The sequence below is a fragment of the Watersipora subatra genome, chromosome 2 (assembly GCF_963576615.1).
Source record: "Watersipora subatra chromosome 2, tzWatSuba1.1, whole genome shotgun sequence".
In the NCBI taxonomy this organism is placed as follows: domain Eukaryota; kingdom Metazoa; phylum Bryozoa; class Gymnolaemata; order Cheilostomatida; family Watersiporidae; genus Watersipora; species Watersipora subatra.
In genome coordinates, this window is record NC_088709.1 from 45,562,350 (window position 1) to 45,583,411 (window position 21,062).

The 21,062-nt window shown below is 35.8% G+C and overlaps 2 protein-coding genes across 3 annotated transcripts in view; one reads left to right on the plus strand and one right to left on the minus strand.

Moving 5' to 3' along the window:
• Positions 1-11,002, plus strand: part of LOC137387474 (SEC14-like protein 2) — a 34,361-nt gene extending 23,359 nt beyond the window's left edge. For both annotated transcript variants that reach the window (XM_068073906.1, XM_068073907.1), the window contains 7 exons: positions 693-768; positions 1,460-1,540; positions 3,546-3,629; positions 3,843-3,949; positions 6,274-6,413; positions 7,954-8,114; positions 10,054-11,002. In XM_068073906.1, the coding sequence (XP_067930007.1) occupies positions 693-768; positions 1,460-1,540; positions 3,546-3,629; positions 3,843-3,949; positions 6,274-6,413; positions 7,954-8,114; positions 10,054-10,208 (804 nt within the window). In that variant the 3' untranslated portion in view covers positions 10,209-11,002. The remainder of the gene's footprint in view (positions 1-692; positions 769-1,459; positions 1,541-3,545; positions 3,630-3,842; positions 3,950-6,273; positions 6,414-7,953; positions 8,115-10,053) is intronic.
• A 3,016-nt stretch (positions 11,003-14,018) lies between these two features.
• The window catches only part of LOC137387470 (uncharacterized), a 29,482-nt gene continuing 22,438 nt past the window's right edge, over positions 14,019-21,062 (minus strand). Inside the window, exons 6-7 of the mRNA XM_068073900.1 lie at positions 16,498-16,702; positions 14,019-14,837 (exon numbers count right to left, since the gene is read on the minus strand). Of these exons, the coding sequence (XP_067930001.1) occupies positions 14,580-14,837; positions 16,498-16,702 (463 nt within the window). The 3' untranslated portion in view covers positions 14,019-14,579. The remainder of the gene's footprint in view (positions 14,838-16,497; positions 16,703-21,062) is intronic.

Here is a 21,062-nt window from a genome sequence, read left to right on the forward strand (position 1 = left end):
TGTTATGTCCTACCTGTTGTGATTACAGAATGTTTTAGGCTTTGAGAAAACTATTTAGCTGACTATTAGCCCCTACTTTTTTTTGATGTTTTGAGCCATGCGGCTTATTTAGAGACTGCGGCTATTCTGTGATTTTTTCTTTCACCGCTAGGGTGCATTAAGCAGAATCTCCGGTTAGTGCGCCTCTAGCGGTGAAAAAAAACGAAACAATGCCTAATGGTACTGTTCCATTAGGTACTGGGTTAAAAAGCGTCAGTTAGTATGGTACAGTGCCTAACAGCACTGTTTCGTTTTAACCAGCAATGTTATTGCCGTGTTAAAAAGCAATGTCATTAGTTCTGGGAACTATACAAAAGGTGCAGCCTATGTATTGTTTTATCATCGGTTTTTTGAAAATGAAGCAGATTCGGTTTATATGAGGGTGCAGTTAATCGTCCGAAAAGTACGGTAGCATAAAAATTCAAATATGATATACCTAAAGTTCCTGGATATAAACTTTAACTTTCATAGATAAAGTCAAAAGCTATCAATTTGGAACATAGTAAATTTTAAAATGTCTCCAAGGCATTTCAACATTGCTTAAGATCTGGTTGAGCTGAAACATTGTTATAACAAAGGTGTTATGTATTTCTCAGTTCAACTCCCATTTTGATGTACGCAAAAGTGTATTGATTGCGTTACCTATCTTTTAGATGGGAAAGCCAATTGACCAAATAAACATAATCTACGATGTGGCAGGGCTGAGCTGGCACCACCTCTGGCCACCAGGTTTGTTATTCTATCAGTCACCAGGTTTGTTATTCTATCAGTCTTCACAATCACAAGACATTTAATATAATCTGACACTTCTAGCAAGTGTCGCAGTGTGATGCAGTTGTTATATTGTTATGCAGGAATTGACTGGTCATATTTAATATAATCTGACACTCCTAGCAAGTGTCGCAGTGTGATGCAGTTGTTATATTGTTATGCAGGAATTGACTGGTCATATTTAATATAATCTGACACTCCTAGCAAGTGTCGCAGTGTGATGCACTTGTTATATTGTTATGCAGGAATTGACTAGTCATATTTAATATAATCTGACACTTCTAGCAAGTGTCGCAGTGTGATGCAGTTGTTATATTGTTATGCAGGAATTGACTGGTCATATTTAATATAATCTGACACTCCTAGCAAGTGTCGCAGTGTGATGCACTTGTTATATTGTTATGCAGGAATTGACTAGTCATATTTAATATAATCTGACACTTCTAGCAAGTGTCGCAGTGTGATGCAGTTGTTATATTGTTATGCAGGAATTGACTAGTCATATTTAATATAATCTGACACTCCTAGCAAGTGTCGCAGTGTGATGCATTTGTTATATTGTTATGCAGGAATTGACTAGTCATATTTAATATAATCTGACACTCCTAGCAGTGTCGCAGTGTAATGCACTTGTTATATTGTTATGCAGGAATTGATTGCTTCAAGACCATTATAGCTGCATTTGAAGATAACTACCCAGAGTTACTTAGGAAGACATACATTATAAATGGTCAGTATTATGTTTGTTTGAAGAATAGAATATATCATTAAATAGTATACGTATTGTCTACTAATATGGATTGTACAGTAACCACCCTGTTGAAACAGTAGAAAGGATTTTCTCATGTTCATTAACTCCATAATATATGCAATGCAATGCGATCATTTTACCTGTCTTATATAGTATAGCGTTCTATACTGTAGGTTCTAGTTTAAAATCTGTGGACACTTTTTTTAAATTAGCCGCTCGAGCAAAATTGTAAGTCACAAGTGAAGTAATTCATCTAATAGAAAACCATTAGAGTATTATATCTGGTTGCTGAATAGAGAAAGTCAGTTTTTTTTTAAATTAGACAATTTTTGAAATGCAATGTTTGTATGAAAGTGTCAATATTACTTGGCTAGAAAAACATTTATTTCTGGTAGAATGGAATGTTGTGGCTAGTAGACTACAAAATCTCTGCTGATGGACAGTGCATGTCTTTGCTGCTAGGATGGATATTGTCCTCGCTAGTAGATATTAATGTTTCTTCTAGTTGCAGAGAATATCAGTGATAACGTAATAGAATTCCTATAATATTTGAAATATGTCTTTAATTATAAAAGAAAGTCTACTGTCTAGACTGGTACATCTCTACTAGTAGAATGTTATGTCTCTACTAGTAGAATGGTATCTCTCTACTAGTAGAATGGTATGTCTCTACTGGTAGAATGGTATGCCTCTACTAATAGAATGGTATCTCTCTACTAGTAGAATGGTATGCCTCTACTAGTAGAATGGTATGTCTCTGCTAGTAGAATGGTATGTCTCTACTAATAGAATGGTATCTCTCTACTAGTAAAACAGTATGTCTCTACTAGTAGAATGGTGTCTCTCTACTAGTAGAATGGTATGTCTCTACTAATAAAATGGTATGGCTCTACTAGTAGAATGGTATGTCTCTACTAGTAGAATGGTATGTTTCTACTAGTAGAATGGTATGTCTCTACTAGTAGAATGTTATGTCTCTACTAGTAGAATGGTAAGTCTCTGCTAGTAGAATGGTATGTCTCTGCTAGTAGAATGGTATGTCTCTACTAGTAGAATGGTATGTCTCTACTAGTAGAATGGTATGTCTCTACTAGTAGAATGGTATGTCTCTACTAGTAGAATGGTATGTCTCTGCTAGTAGAATGGTATGTCTCTGCTAGTAGAATGGTATATCTCTACTAATAGAATGGTATCTCTCTACTAGTAAAACAGTATGTCTCTACTAGTAGAATGGTGTCTCTCTACTAGTAGAATGGTATGGCTCTACTAGTAGAATGGTATGTCTCTACTAGTAGAATGGTATGTCTCTACTAGTAGAATGGTATGTCTCTACTAGTAGAATGTTATGTCTCTACTAGTAGAATGGTATGTCTCTACTAGTAGAATGGTATGTCTCTACTAGTAGAATAGTACGTCTCCACTAGTAGAATGGTATGTCTCTACTAGTAGAATGGTATGTCTCTACTAGTAGAATAGTACGTCTCTACTAGTAGAATGGTATGTCTCTACTAATAGAATGGTATGCCTCTACTAGTAGAATGGTGAAGTAAGTGTTAAAGCTGATCATTATACAGACTAGTACTCTGGCAGCTCTGCCCACCGTGAGAGATCATCACGCGTTAAAAGTATCTGCACAATTATTCCAAAATTGCAGTTAGGTGGTAGATTGGCGCCAGTCGTAGCTGACTTGGCTGTAAAGCTGGATATCTAGGTTCAAGCCCTGTGCAATGCAATCTTTTTTCCTTATATTCTCAATATGGCTTCCGACAGACGGGCGGACACAGCTCTTATTATAGTAAAGATTATATGATCAACTATTTGTAGGGCTTTAAAAAGTACCTTATTTAGTAGAGCATATATGAATATTGATTGAACTAGTATACCGCTATCTTCTTTTGTGATATGTCCAATCTTGATAACTAGATTTTTGTTGTTTGGTTTGGTAGCTTTCTCCTCAATTTGAATACTCATGACTATGTTGCAGCTCCACGACTCTTTGTGCTGGCATATAACATGCTCAAGGGTGTCATTAGTCCAAGGACAAGAGAGAAAGTCGTTGTCTTAGGAGGTAAGGCAAGGCTTTATTCAAACATCCTTCTGGCTTAGTCTTGTTTGCTTTGCATCAACCTGCTTGGGTAGCAGAAATATTTCCTCAACATTTAAGCTGTAATAAAATACAGACTTTACCTGGAACGAGGGCATCTTAAGAATGTAAATATAAGTTATACATTATATAGCTATATAAGCTACCACTAGCTAAGGTCAGCTATATTTTCTCCAGCTCATTGGAAGGAGGCCTTGCTGAAGAATATTGAAGCGGATCAGATACCTGTTAGCTATGGAGGCACTCAGGTAGATGAAAATGGAGATCCGCTCTGCTCAAGTAAGGTGAGCAAATATCACTATTGCATGGTAGAAGTGGTGAGCTGATACCATGCTGGGACGAATGTCATGTGTTCCCTTTTTCACTGTTAGTGTGTGGAATGCATGTAGTTTACATCTATCTTTCTCAAAGTTTTTGTGTATGCGGCTGTGTTTGTCCAGCTATAGCTATTAAAATCTTGGAATTTAAAATTCCACATTATGATGGATTAGAACTCACAAGTATTGTAACCGAAAGTTTTAAATCTACGCACTTTAACACTGAGCTAGGTAAGGCGTATTGTGTTGATCAAAGATGTTATCATATACCATATAGCGTATGCACACACTAAATAACGTATTTGTTTAGCATTGCGTCCCCGCAGTACGATGCCCCTATTATGAAAGATTCTTCGCCTAGCTATTGGAAAAATGATGCTTTTTTGTTAGGGTGAATTTCTTCTGCCGGACGATATCAACAATAATATCTCTCTAATTTAAAGTTTGGCAATTTGTGTACTGATTATATACGTTATTAAGAGGTATACATCGCTCGCTGTGACAAGTTCTCCGTTATCTGCTATCACATACGGTATAGCATATGCACACGCTAAATGATGTATTATTTATTAACTATTAATTCTAGTAACTCAATGAAACACGATGCTCCTTCGGGGTTTCTTGAACTTCTATTTTTGGTTTTTATTTTTTATTTTTGGATAAGGTTCAGTCACTAGATCTGGGGTCAAGGCTAATTATTTCACTCGGACAATTAGATTATCTCTGTGGAAAGAGCCTCGACATTCTCTCTCCGTTTGGTCAGACAAAGATAGTACAATATCTCATTTTTACATGTGTACCAGTATTGAGAGATACCAGGTACCAGTATTGTTGTATTCAAAGTTTTGGTGGATAGCATTCGGCGGAACTGTAACCTGTTTCATACACACACTTTTATGCAAGAGTTGTTATTATTAATTCAACATATTCAGGATTTTTATTTTGTTTTCTCAATTCATATTAATTGTATCATGACCGAATCATCTTTTATTGTAATCGAAGCAAAACAGACTTAATTTAGCTATTACTTGCTAATTATTTCACATTTACATCTAATCCATTTTAAAATTGTTTTATTGTTTTTAATTTATTTGACCTGCATGAAAAATTTTCTTCATGATATGAAGTTTGAAAGTTAGAATGGTAAATATTGTTACATGTTAAATACAAATCAATTTAATCAATTTTCTGTCTAAAAACTTTTTTGTTACCCGGGCAACGCCGGGTAGTACAGCTAGTATATACATGTATATACAGTGGACCCCGCCATTCGACATTAAGTTTGAGTCGGTTTGATGAGTTTTGAGCTGATACAATCACATTTGTTGGCTGGACAGTTTTAATGGCGGTGAAATTATGTGACAACATTCTGAAAGGTTTTACAACTCCATTTCTGAATCAAATAACCAGGACTAGTCTCGAGACATACGAACGTAAACTGCTGAGCGATAATTGATTTGCTCGAATATTATAAACTAGATTTTGTAATAGCTGTTGTATAAACAAACTTTTAACAGAAGGCATGAGCGATGTCCTGAAAGATGTGTGAGAACAAGTCCTGGGGCTATTTTTTAGAACGAGGATCACCTTTTAAATATAATGTTGAATCCCTGTGTTAAAATTAGTTTAAAACATGGCTTTACACATTTTATTAGACCAGATACTGCAGCTGCTGATAACATGTTTGTATAGTTATAACATGTTTGTATAGTTATAACATGTTTGTATAGTTATAACAGGTTTGTATAGTTATAACAAGTTTGTGTAGTTATAACATGTTTGTATAGTTATAACATGTTTGTATAGTTATAACATGTTTGTATAGTTATAACATGTTTGTATAGTTATAACATGTTTGTATAGTTATAACATGTTTGTATAGTTATAACATGTTTGTATAGTTATAACATGTTTGTATAGTTATAACATGTTTGTATAGCTATAACATGTTTGTATAGTTATAACAGGTTTGTATAGTTATAACAGGTTTGTGGCAGATATTGTGCTCATCATCTGGTAATTAACTAGTCGTGAATTTTAATAGATCGATAATGTACTGTTAATGCTTCAGGTCTATGTATCAGCCAACGGATTGAGTTCAATAGGTGCATAGAAGCTATATCAGCAGCGGAAATGCTGACCTATTACATGTAGTAAAGCTGTCATAGATTAAGTATTATGATACAGAGTAAGTTTAAGGTAAGTCTTTTTATGTAGGTGAAGTTTAAAGTAAGTTTTTATATATATATATATATATATATAGGGTAAGTTTCGGTGTGTTTATATTTAAGGTATTATATGGAGGAGAGATACCAAAGAGCTACTATGTCACCAATGAGGAGTTGTCTCCTGTCATGCAGTCTGTCCATATTCCCAGCTCTTCACACAAACATATCGAGTTTGAAATATCTGTGCCCAAATGCCAGCTGAGGTTAGTACTAACCTCCTCTATGCAACTTCCCCTCTTTCAACATCCTCATTTCACAAACCTCCTTGTACCTCCTTTAGTTACAGTGGCTGATGTATGATATACGCTCTATATCAGCTAACTCGAGCCTTCTAAGTTTATGTCAGTATGCGGAACATCTAGGGTACCTTGCTCAGATTTTTATATGGCAACTTGAAGCAAGTGAAACCTCAACATGGCGAGTGAAAAGCTGGCAACATACACACTATTAAGTGACATGAGAAAAGAGGATTGATAACAGCAAGTCTGTCTGTTATCAATCTAATACTAACATTAATAATAAATACAAACATTAATAATAAATACAAACATTAATAATAAATACAAACATTGATAATAAATACAAACATTAATAATAAATACAAACATTAATAATAAATACAAACATTAATAATAAATACAAACATTAATAATAAATACAAACATTAATAATAAATACAAACATTGATAATAAATACAAACATTGATAATAAATACAAACATTAATAATAAATACAAACATTAATAATAAATACAAACATTAATAATAAATACAAACATTAATAATAAATACAAACATTAATAATAAATACAAACATTAATAATAAATACAAACATTAATAATAAATACAAACATTAATAATAAATACAAACATTAATAATAAATACAAACATTAATAATAAATACAAACATTAATAATAAATACAAACATTAATAATAAATGCAAAACATTAATGAGAAAATATAATGGAATCACAAGTCTTTTCTTGGCTAAGTAGGCTGAACCTGGCCCCTGCATATTTAGGTCTGTTGAAGTGTCTATGTTTGGGAACCAGGAGAGAAAATTTGTAGATATTTCTATTGCGCGCACCAGGCGCACCGTTTCCTGTTAAATGTACTGCAATACAAAAAGCGTTGGTAGAAAACGTCTACTTCGTTTCTCTTGTCTCATATCTACACAGTATTATCGGTGAGTTAGGCATGTACAGTGATACCTTGAGATATGAGCCTAATGCGTTCCGGATCAAGCGCTTTCAATTCACTTGTATCTCAAATTTATTTTTCCTACAGATTATAGCTGAAATTAATTTAGCTCACTATGTACACACTTGAAATCAGTTTTAATCTTTTACTAAACCTTATTCTAACTTGCTTTTATTTTTTTGTTTTTCGTCTTCCAGATTGACTCTTTGTGCCTCGCTTTCAGATTCACTCTCACCTTCACTTTAGGCTGGCCTTTTTGATATGATGAGAAAGACCGAGCGATGCTGTTCTCGTAAGTAGCCTTTTGCATAAGCGGCCACCTAGCGGTCGGATCGGAAACTGTTTTGCATGTTGGTATCTCAAATTTGGTCTAGCAAGGCAAAAATAAGCCTCGAATTTTCTTTGTATCTCAAATCTCTCGTAAATCAGGGCGCTTGTATCTCAAGGTATTACTTACCGTGTCGTGAGTATGACTTGACAGAGCATCATCTACTTGTTATTCCTGTTTAGCCATTTGTAAGTCTCAGCCTTACCCTTCAGGTATACGATAAAAACGGATAAGCACGACATAGCTTATGGTGTTCTCTACAAGCCGATTCATGGCAAGAAGGGGGACACGGAAGTTTTTCAGGAGGTTAAGAGAGTTAATACACACCTGGTTCCACAAACTGGCTCAATTGAGTGTCAGAAGATGGGTACATGTAAGTGACTACCTGCTCACTAGTGTCACAATTGTATCATTTTTCATCGTTTAGTGTCATTTTTATTGCAATATCCGAAATCTTTGTCACTAATCCAGCTTAAAGGTTTACTTGCAACAAAATTCACATTACAGTGATTTGGTATCAAAATGCTCACCACGCCTTACTCTGCTATGTTGTAGGTGCAAAATATGTGGAACTGTGATTACAAGCTTTTAAAAGCTCAAAAACAGACAGTTAATCACAGCCATCACGAAAACTTCGTAGTTTGGAATTCCTTTCCAAAACGTCTCAAATGGGACGTAGTTGAGCGTGATGTTTCGGATTAACTGTTCGTTTTTTCGCTTTTAAGAGCTTGTAATCACATTCCCACATATATTGCACCTACAACACAGCAAAATAAGACATAGTCAACCTTTTGATACCAAATAACTGTAATGTGAACTTTGTTGCAAGTCAACCTTTAAAGCACATAAATTACTTTTTTTATCATATATTTCAATACATCAGAATCTTGGCTTTCGAATGAGCCATTGTTTGTCATGGTGAGGCAGACATTGGTTGGTGTTTATAGGATTTCACCAGAGCTCTACCACAGAAATGTTCAATGGTATAGACTCAAAAATTGTGACGTTACAATTTTCATACTCGGTGTTGTGCGCTCTTACCGCTTATATTTATCAACTTCGATAATGGCGCTAGTGGCAGGCGAAGGAAGGACAACTCCAGAGAACCAATGAAGATGACAAAGGAATCAGTGTCATTAGCTCTCCGTGTACAGATTATCTCTATGATAAATAACTCAGATTTCAAGCACAATACAATGTTTTCCCGATGATATTATGCACTAACCCTCTCTTTTTCTTGTGATGGTGAGGGCACGACTGAGACTAATTAATTTCAAGCATTGCGTGATCTCACGAAAGTGCGATTGACATGTAGTCCTAGGGCCACGCAATCGCAGGTCACAATTTAATCGATGTGGTTTCATTACCTTTATCAATGACAGTATGTTTATTGAAGCATAATTAATTAACCCAGAACATGTGTTTGTATTGGTCGGGTGTTAGCATGATCCTCGGGCATTGTTGATTATCTAGAATCCTAGTTTATTATTAGTGCTCTCTGGGTTTAACAGCACCGATTGTCACAGAAAAGCGCAGCCTCAATGGCAGCGAAAGGGATCGACTACCCAAGGCTAAATAATAATTATGACATCACATTGTGGGAGCCGCAGCCAAGTGTTTGTTTTATTGCAGGACATACTTTTGACACCTCGTTTGTCATAGTTCTATTATTCTTTGTGTATTGAATTTAGGCTCATTCGAAAGCCAAGACTCTGTTGTATTGAACTGTATAATAAAAACATTATATAATTTATGTGCTTTAACTAAGTACCAAATTATGCGACTTCATCAATCGATGAGGTTGTTTTGTAAAAACTTGATTCAGGTTTCTGAGCATTTTAGTAGTGATCAATTTTTTATATATTTTAATCTTGAATCATTCTGACAGTCAGATCACCTTGGAACATCTAAAATTAAAAACAATCGCAAATAATAGAAAAATATTGATACTTTCTGATAAAATCTATGAAGTATTTTGTGCAAGTTCATCTTTAAAGAAGGGGTTAACACAGGCGTACACAGCACCTGCAGGCAACCTGTCATGGCTTTGCCAGTCTAAATAGTGTACCAAAATGGTGTCATTTGTCTTATCTGGTGTTTCATTGCCATGACTAGGTCTATGAGCAATGAAATGCCTGCTGTATGTTTATTCGGTTAGTTTGGTCTAGGAATGTTCCTAAAAAATGTTGAATCTACTACCCTGCGTATTGTAATGCAAGTTACTTGTGAGTAAGCGGGTAAGTTTTCTCTCAGTTTTAAGGAGATGAAACAGATGTAGTAGCGTGTCTCATTCATCATTTTCTCATTTTTAGACATCATGGTTTTTGACAACTCCTTCAGCTGGACGAAAGGAAAAACAGTCAAGTATGCCGTCGAGATTGTGCCAGCCGATGATGACAATGACTCATTCAGTTCAGCCTTAGACTTTGATGGCAATGAAGAGTGTTTAGAAGAGTTACTACACTAGAGGTTGTTGACAGTCATTCCTTCTACCTCATTCGTCTGAAATGCAGTCATAAGTGTATTTAATGCTCGCCTAACCCGTTTGTGATTGTCGAAACGTTCAATCAGTTACCATCTGCTCATGTCCAGGTTTGAAGCTCTCTTTTTAAAAATCTTTCCTAGATGCATAATATTTTCAGATATGATTTACTTGTCATTTTTGCTCTGGATTACAGCAGCATTCGACAGCAGCACCGATAAAGGAACTGTAACTCCAAAATTCCCTTTTACATTCGTCATAGCCCAGATTCTCACCTATCAATGTAGCAAGCGCCTGAGATATTTCACCAGAGCTTTCATATTTTTTCATTCATCTATATTGTTTTTTCCAAATAGTAGCCATAATTTTACGATAGGTTATTTAGACTATTCTAGTCTATCTTTCTCAAGTCGAAGAAATATTAAAACATTTATTTTTAGAGAAAATATTTAGTTACCTTTTTGTGTATTTTACTTCCAAATAGTGATCTGTATAGTGTAATCAGTGTTCTTTAACCATGAAGTTTCTCTTTCTCTCACGCATATCTAAAAAAAATCTGGTAAGCCGACTATATAAGCATATGCACAATAGGCTTTGTGCCATATCTTGCAATCAACAACTAAATGCCTGAACTGGTGATGCTAAGTTTTCATAAATAGAATTGTTAAATATGATTTTTAGGGAATATGCAAAAAAGAAGTATGCTACGTTGTGATGAAATTTTCTATAATTGTTGGTATTATTCGTTGTTACATCAAAATATATCATCTTAGTAAGTATTGTCTGGTCTCTCCAATGCATAATGCTAGTCTGGTAAGCTGTAGGCTTGCATTTACTTTCACTCGCAAGTTGAGGAACTCGTTTACATGACTACCCATTGTGATGATTCCTTCCAAAAAGGAGCTTATTGATGTACATTATAGTGAAGTTAGTTTCACAACAAGGACAGACAACTCCAATACAGATATAACTCGAACCAGTGTTTGAATAGTTATGTTAAAATGAGGAAATCCACAACTCATTCACTGGAAACACTAACCAACCAAGTTATTTGGTTGTTTCCAGTTAGCTCCGGTGTTGGTTAGCTCCCTCCTTGAATATTGGCTAAGCCAATTATTTAAGGAGGGAGAATTGCATTTATATATATACTAGCTGTGCTTCCCGGCGTTGCTCGGGTGTCAAAAATCAGCTTGTAAACATATAAGCTTACTAATTCTAAGATAGTAAGCTAGTGAGTCCAGTAAGCTAGTTAATAAGCACTATGCTTTAATGATGGTAGGCCATGACATAGCGTCAGCATTGTTGTCCAGCCACAGCTATTCTAATAATAGCTATAGCCAGAATGACAGACGACAGATGTACTTTGAGAATTGTATATATATATTAATATATATATATACATTAATATATATTAATATATACATATATATTAATATATGTATATATATATTAATATATATATATATATATATTAGTACAAGCTGTGCTACCTAGTGTTGTCCGACTATCAAAAATCAGCTTATAAACAATGAAAGGTAATGAGAGTTGCCTGCCACTGGCTATTAGCCTGGCACATTGCCAGTGGATAATTTGAGCAAGCTTACCAATAAGAGCTACCGCTTCTCATGATGTTAAGCCATCACTTTGTGTCGTGACTGAGAGCTGTCGTGTATTTGCTCCCATATAGTGACATATATATCCTACTGAATCCGTCATGCTTGTGTGGCTGATTGGCATCGGACTGGTGAACCGGAGGATCTGAGATCCAATCTTTTGCAATGCAGATTCTTTATTCCAAGATATTAATAGCTATATCTGGACAAACTGGTGAAATATAGATGTATATATAATATATAACTGTATGTTAACTCAAGTGACAAAATTAATAGGCAAAAAAGAGGCGCAGTCGAATATTAACATCTATATAATTATATATTTAACTATAATGTATTATGAAACTTCATTGCTCTTTAATCCAAAGAGATTGTCATTGAGTCTCAAATAATTTCAGAGGTCAGTGTGCAAAAAATGAAGCAACATCATTTGAAAAGTTTTCAAATCAAAATGCTTGAAAATTGCTAAATGCAGTCCAGCCTTATTACACAAATTTGGTTTGTTTTGGAGTCTGTTTTGTCAGACTGCTTTGTCAGACGTGCTAAAACCAAACTGTCATGTTGGTTCAAATATTCCCATAAGAATTCGGTCTGCAGACCAAAAACCTACCATCATCCTTGAATAAACGCTGTAAATAATTACACAGCATAAAACAATTTGATCATGCAATAGAGAGATGAAAAATAAAGTATTAATTAAATAACCAACAAAGAGGTTTTTGTTATCTTACTACATGGACAGATGTTGGGAAGTGTAGCTAGGGCTAGGCAATGCAGGAGATGGGGGTTTTGAGGTGTGGCTTGGCAATGCAGGAGATAGGTGTTTTGAGGTGTGGCTTGGCAATGCAGGAGATGGGGGTTTGGAGGTGTAGCTTGGCAATGCAGGAGATAGGGGTTTTGAGGTGTGGCTTGGCAATGCAGGAGATGGGTGTTGGGAGGTGTGGCTAGGCAATGCAGGAGATGGGTGTTTGGAGGTGTGGCTTGGCAATGCAGGAGATGGGGGTTTGGAGGTGTGGCTTGGCAATGCAGGAGATGGGTGTTTGGAGGCAAAAGTGGTGATGATGTGAAGCTTAACCACTTTAGCTGAGACTAAATTTAAAACAACTCGATGTCTAAATATTTTTTGTTTCAAATTTTGATTTATTTTATATTTTTATAATTTTCTTCTAGTCTCTTCACATCCGTTTATGAAATCTCAATTCTATGACAAACCTCAAACATCGCATGTCTAAAATACTGTACCTTTTGAATTACATATTTGCTTGATGTAACTTGATATGTTGGAAATTTCTTATACTAAGGCTTTGAAGAGGTTTGACAGTAATACAAACGATTGTAACCACCGAAAACTAGGATTGTCAACCATCCACAACTCCAGACAATGCACAATGCATCAGTGAGCAGATGAGCATGTATACAGTAGAGTAGATGTAGCCTGACACCATTTACTACTTCTGTAATATGTTGACTCAAGCTTGTGCTTTGATTACATTGTTGATGTATGTTTACTTAAGTGATGAAAGTAACTGGGAAGAAAGAGGTATTGTCAGGCATTAATAGTTAGCATGCCATAAATGACATACAGGAAATATGGAGAGGTCATCATCCTCTCTCGAATATGGTAGGTAACATTGGTTGGTTATTTTTCAGAGGCAGTCACAGACTTGTCTCATACGTGTTTGTCAGCGATCCCTCCAGGATTGAGTATGTCTGATTAGCTTATTGCGAGAAGAATCTGTCCATGTTTTAAAAGCATTGTTGTACAAATACATCTCTGTGATCTTGTCTGGACACGTCTGAGTCCAGTGGCAATGGAACCTTGATGACAGGAAACATGTCCAGTTGCAAAGAACAATTTAAGGTTGCATGTCACTCCTGTCACCAGTAGCCTTTTTAGGGAATTGAACCCAAAACTGTTTACAAGTCGGGCGTTTCAGACCACTACGCCACGATTGCTCCGTTTCCAGCCTCGTAATTGCGCACTTAAAGCAGAGATGTTTTAGTGTGATTCACTAAGTATTACACTACTTATTAGATGCCCTACCTGTACCCAGCATTACACCATCAGCTATTAATAAGAGAAAACGATCTACTGTGTGTAATGTGAATAGAATATGACCTCACAATGTAGGTCAATGGTCAATTACAAATGACTTACCACGAAGGAATGTACGAGAAGGAGTCATCAGTATTACGTTACCTATATTTGGGCCTGCCAAAGAAATCCTGAACAAAGTCAGTCTATGATGACGTACAAATGAACCAACAAGTTGGCTCATAAATCTCCCTAATCACTTATGACATACAAAATCCTTAGAAATAATGCAGTGGAAATCGTCAAGCGATGCCTCAACTATGTGCATACGCCTGAGTCGAGGCTAAAAATAAAAAATATGAATACGCCTAACGATTAGATATCCGAAAAGATTTAGTAGCCTACCTACTTTCCGCAAATTTTACAAAAATATAAAACAAAAAGAGAATTTAGAACAATTCTACACATATAATAATTTGTAAAGAAATTTATAAATTAGATAAGTAATATGAAATATATAGTCTTGCTGTCCAACTTCCTACACGTGTGTTAAACTATATGCAGTCCAAACACCTCACTAGTAAAATATTTTTATCAAAAGCGCTCTCTCACATGCCTTGTATCAGCAAGTGTGTCAAACTATGAATATTCGATCCATTCAAATACATGCGGCCAAACGATGAAAATCCTGAAGAAGAGGAACCCAGCTCATGTTCCTACATCCCGTGTAGTCGTCGAGTGTGATGTACTAGCGTGAAAGTCAGCAAATGTGGAGAGGTCCTCCTCCTCGGGAATATAGTAGGTAACATTGGTCGGCTGCGCTTCGGAGGCAGTTACAGACTCTTGCCTTGTAATTGCGCGTTCGTACGAAGGCGGAGCCTGGGAAACAGCATCAAGCTGAACAGGTAGGTCAGAGGTGTCCACTCCGATGCTGACCACTGAAGGAAAGGAGGTCTGTGACTGCACCTAAAAAAGGATGCACTACTTGCAATTAACGAAGAACTACTAACAATACTACTACTAACAATACTACTACTAACAATACTACTACTAACAATACTACTACTAACAATACTACTACTAACAATACTACTACTAACAATACTACTACTAACAATACTACTACTAACAATACTACTACTAACAATACTACTACTAACAATACTACTACTAACAATACTACTACTAACAATACTACTACTAACAATACTACTACTAACAATACTACTACTAACAATACTACTACTAACAATACTACTACTAACAATACTACTACTAACAATACTACTACTAACCGTTAGCAAGTGATGCACCTAAAAACTGATATAATTTATAGTATTGTTAGTGACTTGAGAACGACTGACGCAAAGACTATTCTACACAGTTATTTAAGATGCTAAAATCAATGATTATAAATTTTCCAAATAAATGATCTTATTTGTTATAAGGTTATGTTCTAGAAAAACTAGTTAACAATAGTAAAAATAGTAGCACATGGATATAATAGCCATGCCATAACGGCTATGCATTCTATCATACAACCATTCTTCAGTTGACCAGTTCAACTATTGGAAGTTTCAAATTGAATATTACATATTACATTTGAATGTGATATAATGAGATAGTCTAAAGGTTCCCCCACTGAAGACCTTTTGTTTAATCACTACTGCTGAAAGAAGAACTCATGATCAGTAAAAATTTTGTTATTTTTTATTTGCCTCATTTTCACTTTTGCCTAGAGGACTCCATAGATTTACCAAAGACCTGATCCAGTTTTCTATAACTTCTGGCTGTAAGAAAAGGGTTTCCTTCTTCCTAGCTAACTAGGGTTTCCTTCTTCCTAGCTACTATGACTAACACGAGTAATTACAGGGTCACAGGATCATAAAACTAAACAAAGAAGAGGAGGGATGAAGCACCTATATGTTCAAATGTAGCAGACTCATATTGTTCAAATGATGTAGAACCAAACAGCGTGAAGGAGATTGGCATACAAATGTAATGTTTACTGGTGTCTATATATTTGCTGTTTTAGTTCTAAGATAAATTTTGCTTCCTTCCTTTTACCCCACAGCTGCTACTCAATGCTAGTCTTCTTGGGGTTGTTGATTATTAAATTAAAAAGGAACGCATTGAGCTCTGTTCAATAGTTTTTAACCTTTTGAACCCTAATGACCGGAATTTCGGGACTCACATGGCTCTGTTTACAAAAACTGTTTCTAAGTAACAGCATAAACCAATCAAATTAATTCTTGCACAGGATGTTAGACCAGAGATTTCACTTCCTTTTCTAAGTTTTCAAATATCTTTATCTACTTCCTTCATTATAATAACAAATTTTATCAGAGCGATGTCATGAAAAAAATCGATCCGACAGTCAATGGATGTTAGAAACTACTTCAACTGCTAAGACAAACATTTGCTCAATACAAATCTAAAAAACTGTAAAGACAAGGACAGAACTGTAGGGACCAGAACAGAACTGAAAAAATTATACACTTCATGATAAACCTCGAGAAAACAGCAATCATGATCTCAAATCTAGCTATCTAGTGACAAACATTCAGCATGAAAAAGATGCTCGCTTAGTATATCAGATCTACCGAGTGGCTGAGCATATACTCACTGAGGTCAGCCTTTGTAAGCCCCGATGTGGGTGTCGATCATTTCTTACTTCCGTCAGGTCAAAATTAGTCTGAGACTCCGCACTGACGAGCTGTCGATGAGCGGGTGCATGGGGCACTGTCTTGGCAGGTTCAACCGATTCAAAGTAGTCGGGAGGAATTATTAAATTCTCCTGAGAGAGAGCAAGTTGCTCGTTACGCTGGCTCCTGAAATGATAAGTTGATGCAGAACTGTTACCACGATTTGGTAGAAGAATTCAGCCACGCTTTCTAGTTTTGGTATCTTATAATTTCTCATTGATAAAGTTGTCCGCTTATTCAAGAGACGATTAACCTTTGCACATACTTGAAGCCGAAACAAGCGAGTGAAAAATTTTTAAAAATGCAATTTCATGCTACGAAAAGCTGTGATCATTAAACAGTGAAATCGTTATTAGATACAGGTTTCTACAGTCCGACCCGGTCAATAGGGTTTCTGCAGTCCGACCTGGTCAATACAGGTTTCTGCAGTCCGACCTGGTCAATAGGGTGCAGGATGACTAGAAATTCGAACTTATTCTCTCATGTAATTCGATAATAGCGTATATCAAAAAACAAATAAATTTTATGCACTTAATTCGTCCAATGAAAATATGTTTCGCAACAGAAAAACACTGGGTTTGTTCACCTGACACGAAAACACTATGCGAATGCTCGCACCCATGAATCTCATAGTATTTTTGCCCCATTTCACACTCACTTGTGTGTCCAGCATTTACACAGCATCAGACATGAAACTTAGGCATAAAATGCATTAGCTGATTAGGGTTTATATTAGTAAAATATAATTTATATAGGAATCTGGTGAGCTAGTACAGTGATCTTCAACCAGTGTGTTATAAAAGATGGTCAGGTGTGATATGGTTCATTACTTTTTACTCCTCAGATAAGGAATGTGGCAGATTAGTGTAGTAGATTAGTGTAGTAGATTAGTGTAGTAGATTAGTGTAGTAGATTAGTGTAGTAGATTAGTGTAGTAGATTAGTGTAGTAGATTAGTATAGTAGATTAGTGTAGTGGATTAGTGTAGTAGATTAGTGTAGTGGATTAGTGTAGTGGATTATTGTAGTAGATTAGTGTAGTGGATTAGTGTAGTGGATTAGAATGACAGTCTGGTAAATAGATTAGAATGGGTTTAAAACCAATACAAAGCAACTTTTTAATCTCAAATTGGCAAAATTATTCTGAAAACTGGGAAAGGTGGACAACTACGAGGTTGCTAGCTTTATTTTACTGTGACGTTTTTAGTCATAGACATCCGGTATTTCTGTAAGTTGGTGGCTCTATTAGCATTCTTACAAGGTGCACTGAAAGCGGGACAGATTAGCAGGATCTACTGAGTATGCCATGTAAATGTTAAAATTTATGGAGCGCTTATGGAGTGGACCACCATCTGGTGTGGCACTGATAGAATACTACATGTGAGAGAAAAAAGAAATGCTGCTACTCTTTACCTTAGAAGGCAGACGATTGCATGACAATCTTTTGTTATGATCAAAAGCCAGAATCGTTTGTTAGCCGAAATAGATGGTAGAAATTTCAACTCTATGTTATTGCAACAGAAAACATGATAAGGGATATCAACCCACAACCCCTAATCTATACAAAGGGGAGAGCTCTACGTCATTTGCACTACTCGCTAGAAACAAGAGTAGCTCAAGTTTTCCATGATATTTCTACTTCGTGACTCTGATGGGTTCTGATGTTTGGTGCAGCCCAGAGCATACTTGATAACAATATTCTTTAGTCACAGTTTGGTTTCACGCATAAGGTGATTTACTAAAGTGATAAATGGGCTCTGTGATTACGCCATCTAATCTATAAATAAAAACCTTATTAACGCTAATAAAAATGCCCTAGTAGACCAAAGTTAGTGCATTTCATTTTTTTAGCGAATAAGAATATGAAGCGAATAACAGATGAATTTAAAGCGTATTTATGCTTCCAAATATCAACAGAGATATATATACATTTCAGCTTAGGGAACTGCAAACCAGTGTCTAAGGCTGATATATTGCTATATTGCAATCGCTATCGTAACTGGATCGCTATCGTAACTGAATCGCTATCGTAACTGGATCGCTATCGTAACTGAATTCCTATCGTAACTGGATTGCTATCGTAACTGGATTTCTATCGTAACTGGATCGCTATCGTAACTGGATCGCTATCGTAATTGGATCGCTATCGTAACTGGATCGCTATCGTAACTGGATCGCTATCGTAACTGGATCGCTATCGTAACTGGATCGCTATCGTAACTGAACCGCTATCGTAATCGAATCGCTACCGTAACTGAATTGCTACCGTAACTGAATTGCTATCGTAACAGAATTGCTATCGTAATAGAATTGCTATCGTAACTGGATCGCTATTGTAACTGGATCGCTATCGTAACTGGATCGCTATCGTAACTGAATTCCTATCGTAACTGGATTGCTATCGTAACTGGATTGCTATCGTAACTGGATTGCTATCGTGACTGAATTCCTATCGTAACTGGATTGCTATCGTAACTGGATTTCTATCGTAACTGGATTGCTATCGTAACTGGATTGCTATCGTAACTGGATCGCTATCGTAACTGAATCGCTATCGTAACTGGATCGCTATCGTAACTGGATCGCTATCGTAACTGGATTGCTATCGTAACTGGATTGCTATCGTAACTGGATTCCTATCATAACTGAACTGCTATATAAAAGCTGAAGTCTCCATTGCTAATAATAAGGTGTAAACTAAGACAGACAAACAGATAAAAGTTGCAGAGAAGAGATTGTGGAGAGGAAATAGACATACGATAAATAGAATACACCTACAATAATGTAAGCAGTTGAAAGGAGATGTTTTAAATAGATCAATCAGAGTAGACACGATGAGAATAGACATTGTGCGGAGTTGATATATATAAAATAGTATGAACACTAGCTATAGGAATCATGTGACTCACCATAATACATTTACCACTAGTTTAAACAATAATAATCCATAATGTTTGGAGTTGTCATTACATTTGGCGAGAAATAGACGATTATATACGACCCGGAATATTCCACACCCAATGTTCACGCAAACAGAGCAAAGCTAGATTATAACCATTAGTATTTTCTGAGTAAAATAAATTGCAACAGAAATGCTAAGGTCGCTGTACTACATCGTACAACTCTATGTAATAATTCATACAGCGGCAGATATATATTGGTCATAGATTTTATGAGTGAATTATTGCTTTCCAAGCTCAAGGCTCACAATATCTGAAGAGAAGAGTCTGAGGGCAGCTGTTAACAAACATGTGATATGCCTCTGAGAGTCAGCCTAACAATTTCGTCTATTGTCGGACTGTAACTACATGTATGCCAAAAATAGACATACCATAGCCAAAAAACAACTTGCCAACTATTTTTTGGATATTAGAATAACATATGATGAAGAGTTTCGAATTATTGGCGCAGCCACAGATCTACTAGCGGTGCTGCCAAAACAAGGGCATCGACCTGGCAGCACTGGGTACAACATTTTGCTCCAACTAGCCACATGGGCAATTCAGCCACAAGTTTGAACACTGAAATCCTTCTCACATGTAAACATACCCGATATCAAGCCTACATATATCAGCTCCCTATCAACTGTAACAGATATTAGCACGCAAACGGCTCTATCATCCGCACTTGCGCAATTAACGCACAGTGGTGGAGAACCTAGAAATTGGAACATACATGTATTTATCAGAAACCCAAATGAAAGTTTCCAACTATTTTGCTAAGGTATTAAAAGATTTATTGGGAAATGAGTGTATCAAAACAAGAAACTGAATCAAGAAATAATATAAAAAAAACAAGAATATATACAGTCAAACATGGATAACTCGAACTTCACAGGACCGAGCAAAAGTGTTTGAATTATCAGAGCGTTCAAGTTATCAGAGCACTGTCACAAGTCCATATATTTACTTATTTATTAGTAGATACATGTACATATACAAACTATAATGTAAATCAAAAGCACAAATGGCTTGTTTCAAATTAAATGCTTCTAATGTAAAGTTTAAAACGTTTTTATCAAAAAGTATAGAGATTTTTCTATCACTTGAGATTGGTTTGTTGTTTGAGGTGATGTTATTGCCAGGACGCTTTTCAGATTGACATTGGCAAAACTTGATCGTTGTTGAAATGCTCAAACGAAAAGACATTTTTTTCTGTTGGGGTTTTACCCACGATCAATTTTGCAGTTTTTTCTTGAAGTTTATGCAAAGATTACCTTACTTTACCTGGGATTCGTTAAGAGCAACACTCCGAGGCAGTTCAATTAGAAGTTTTACGAGGTTTTACGGTACATTCTATATCACACTTTTTTAATAAATACTTATTGAATATACACACGTATTCTGTGTTTAGGTCAAACGATGAATAGTTTTTTGTAGCTAAGACAACGTATACGTTTAATTACAACAATTTTTAAGACGTTTTAAACATTCAACATTCCGACGTTGATTCAACACGGAATCAACGTCGGAAAACTATTTATCACCG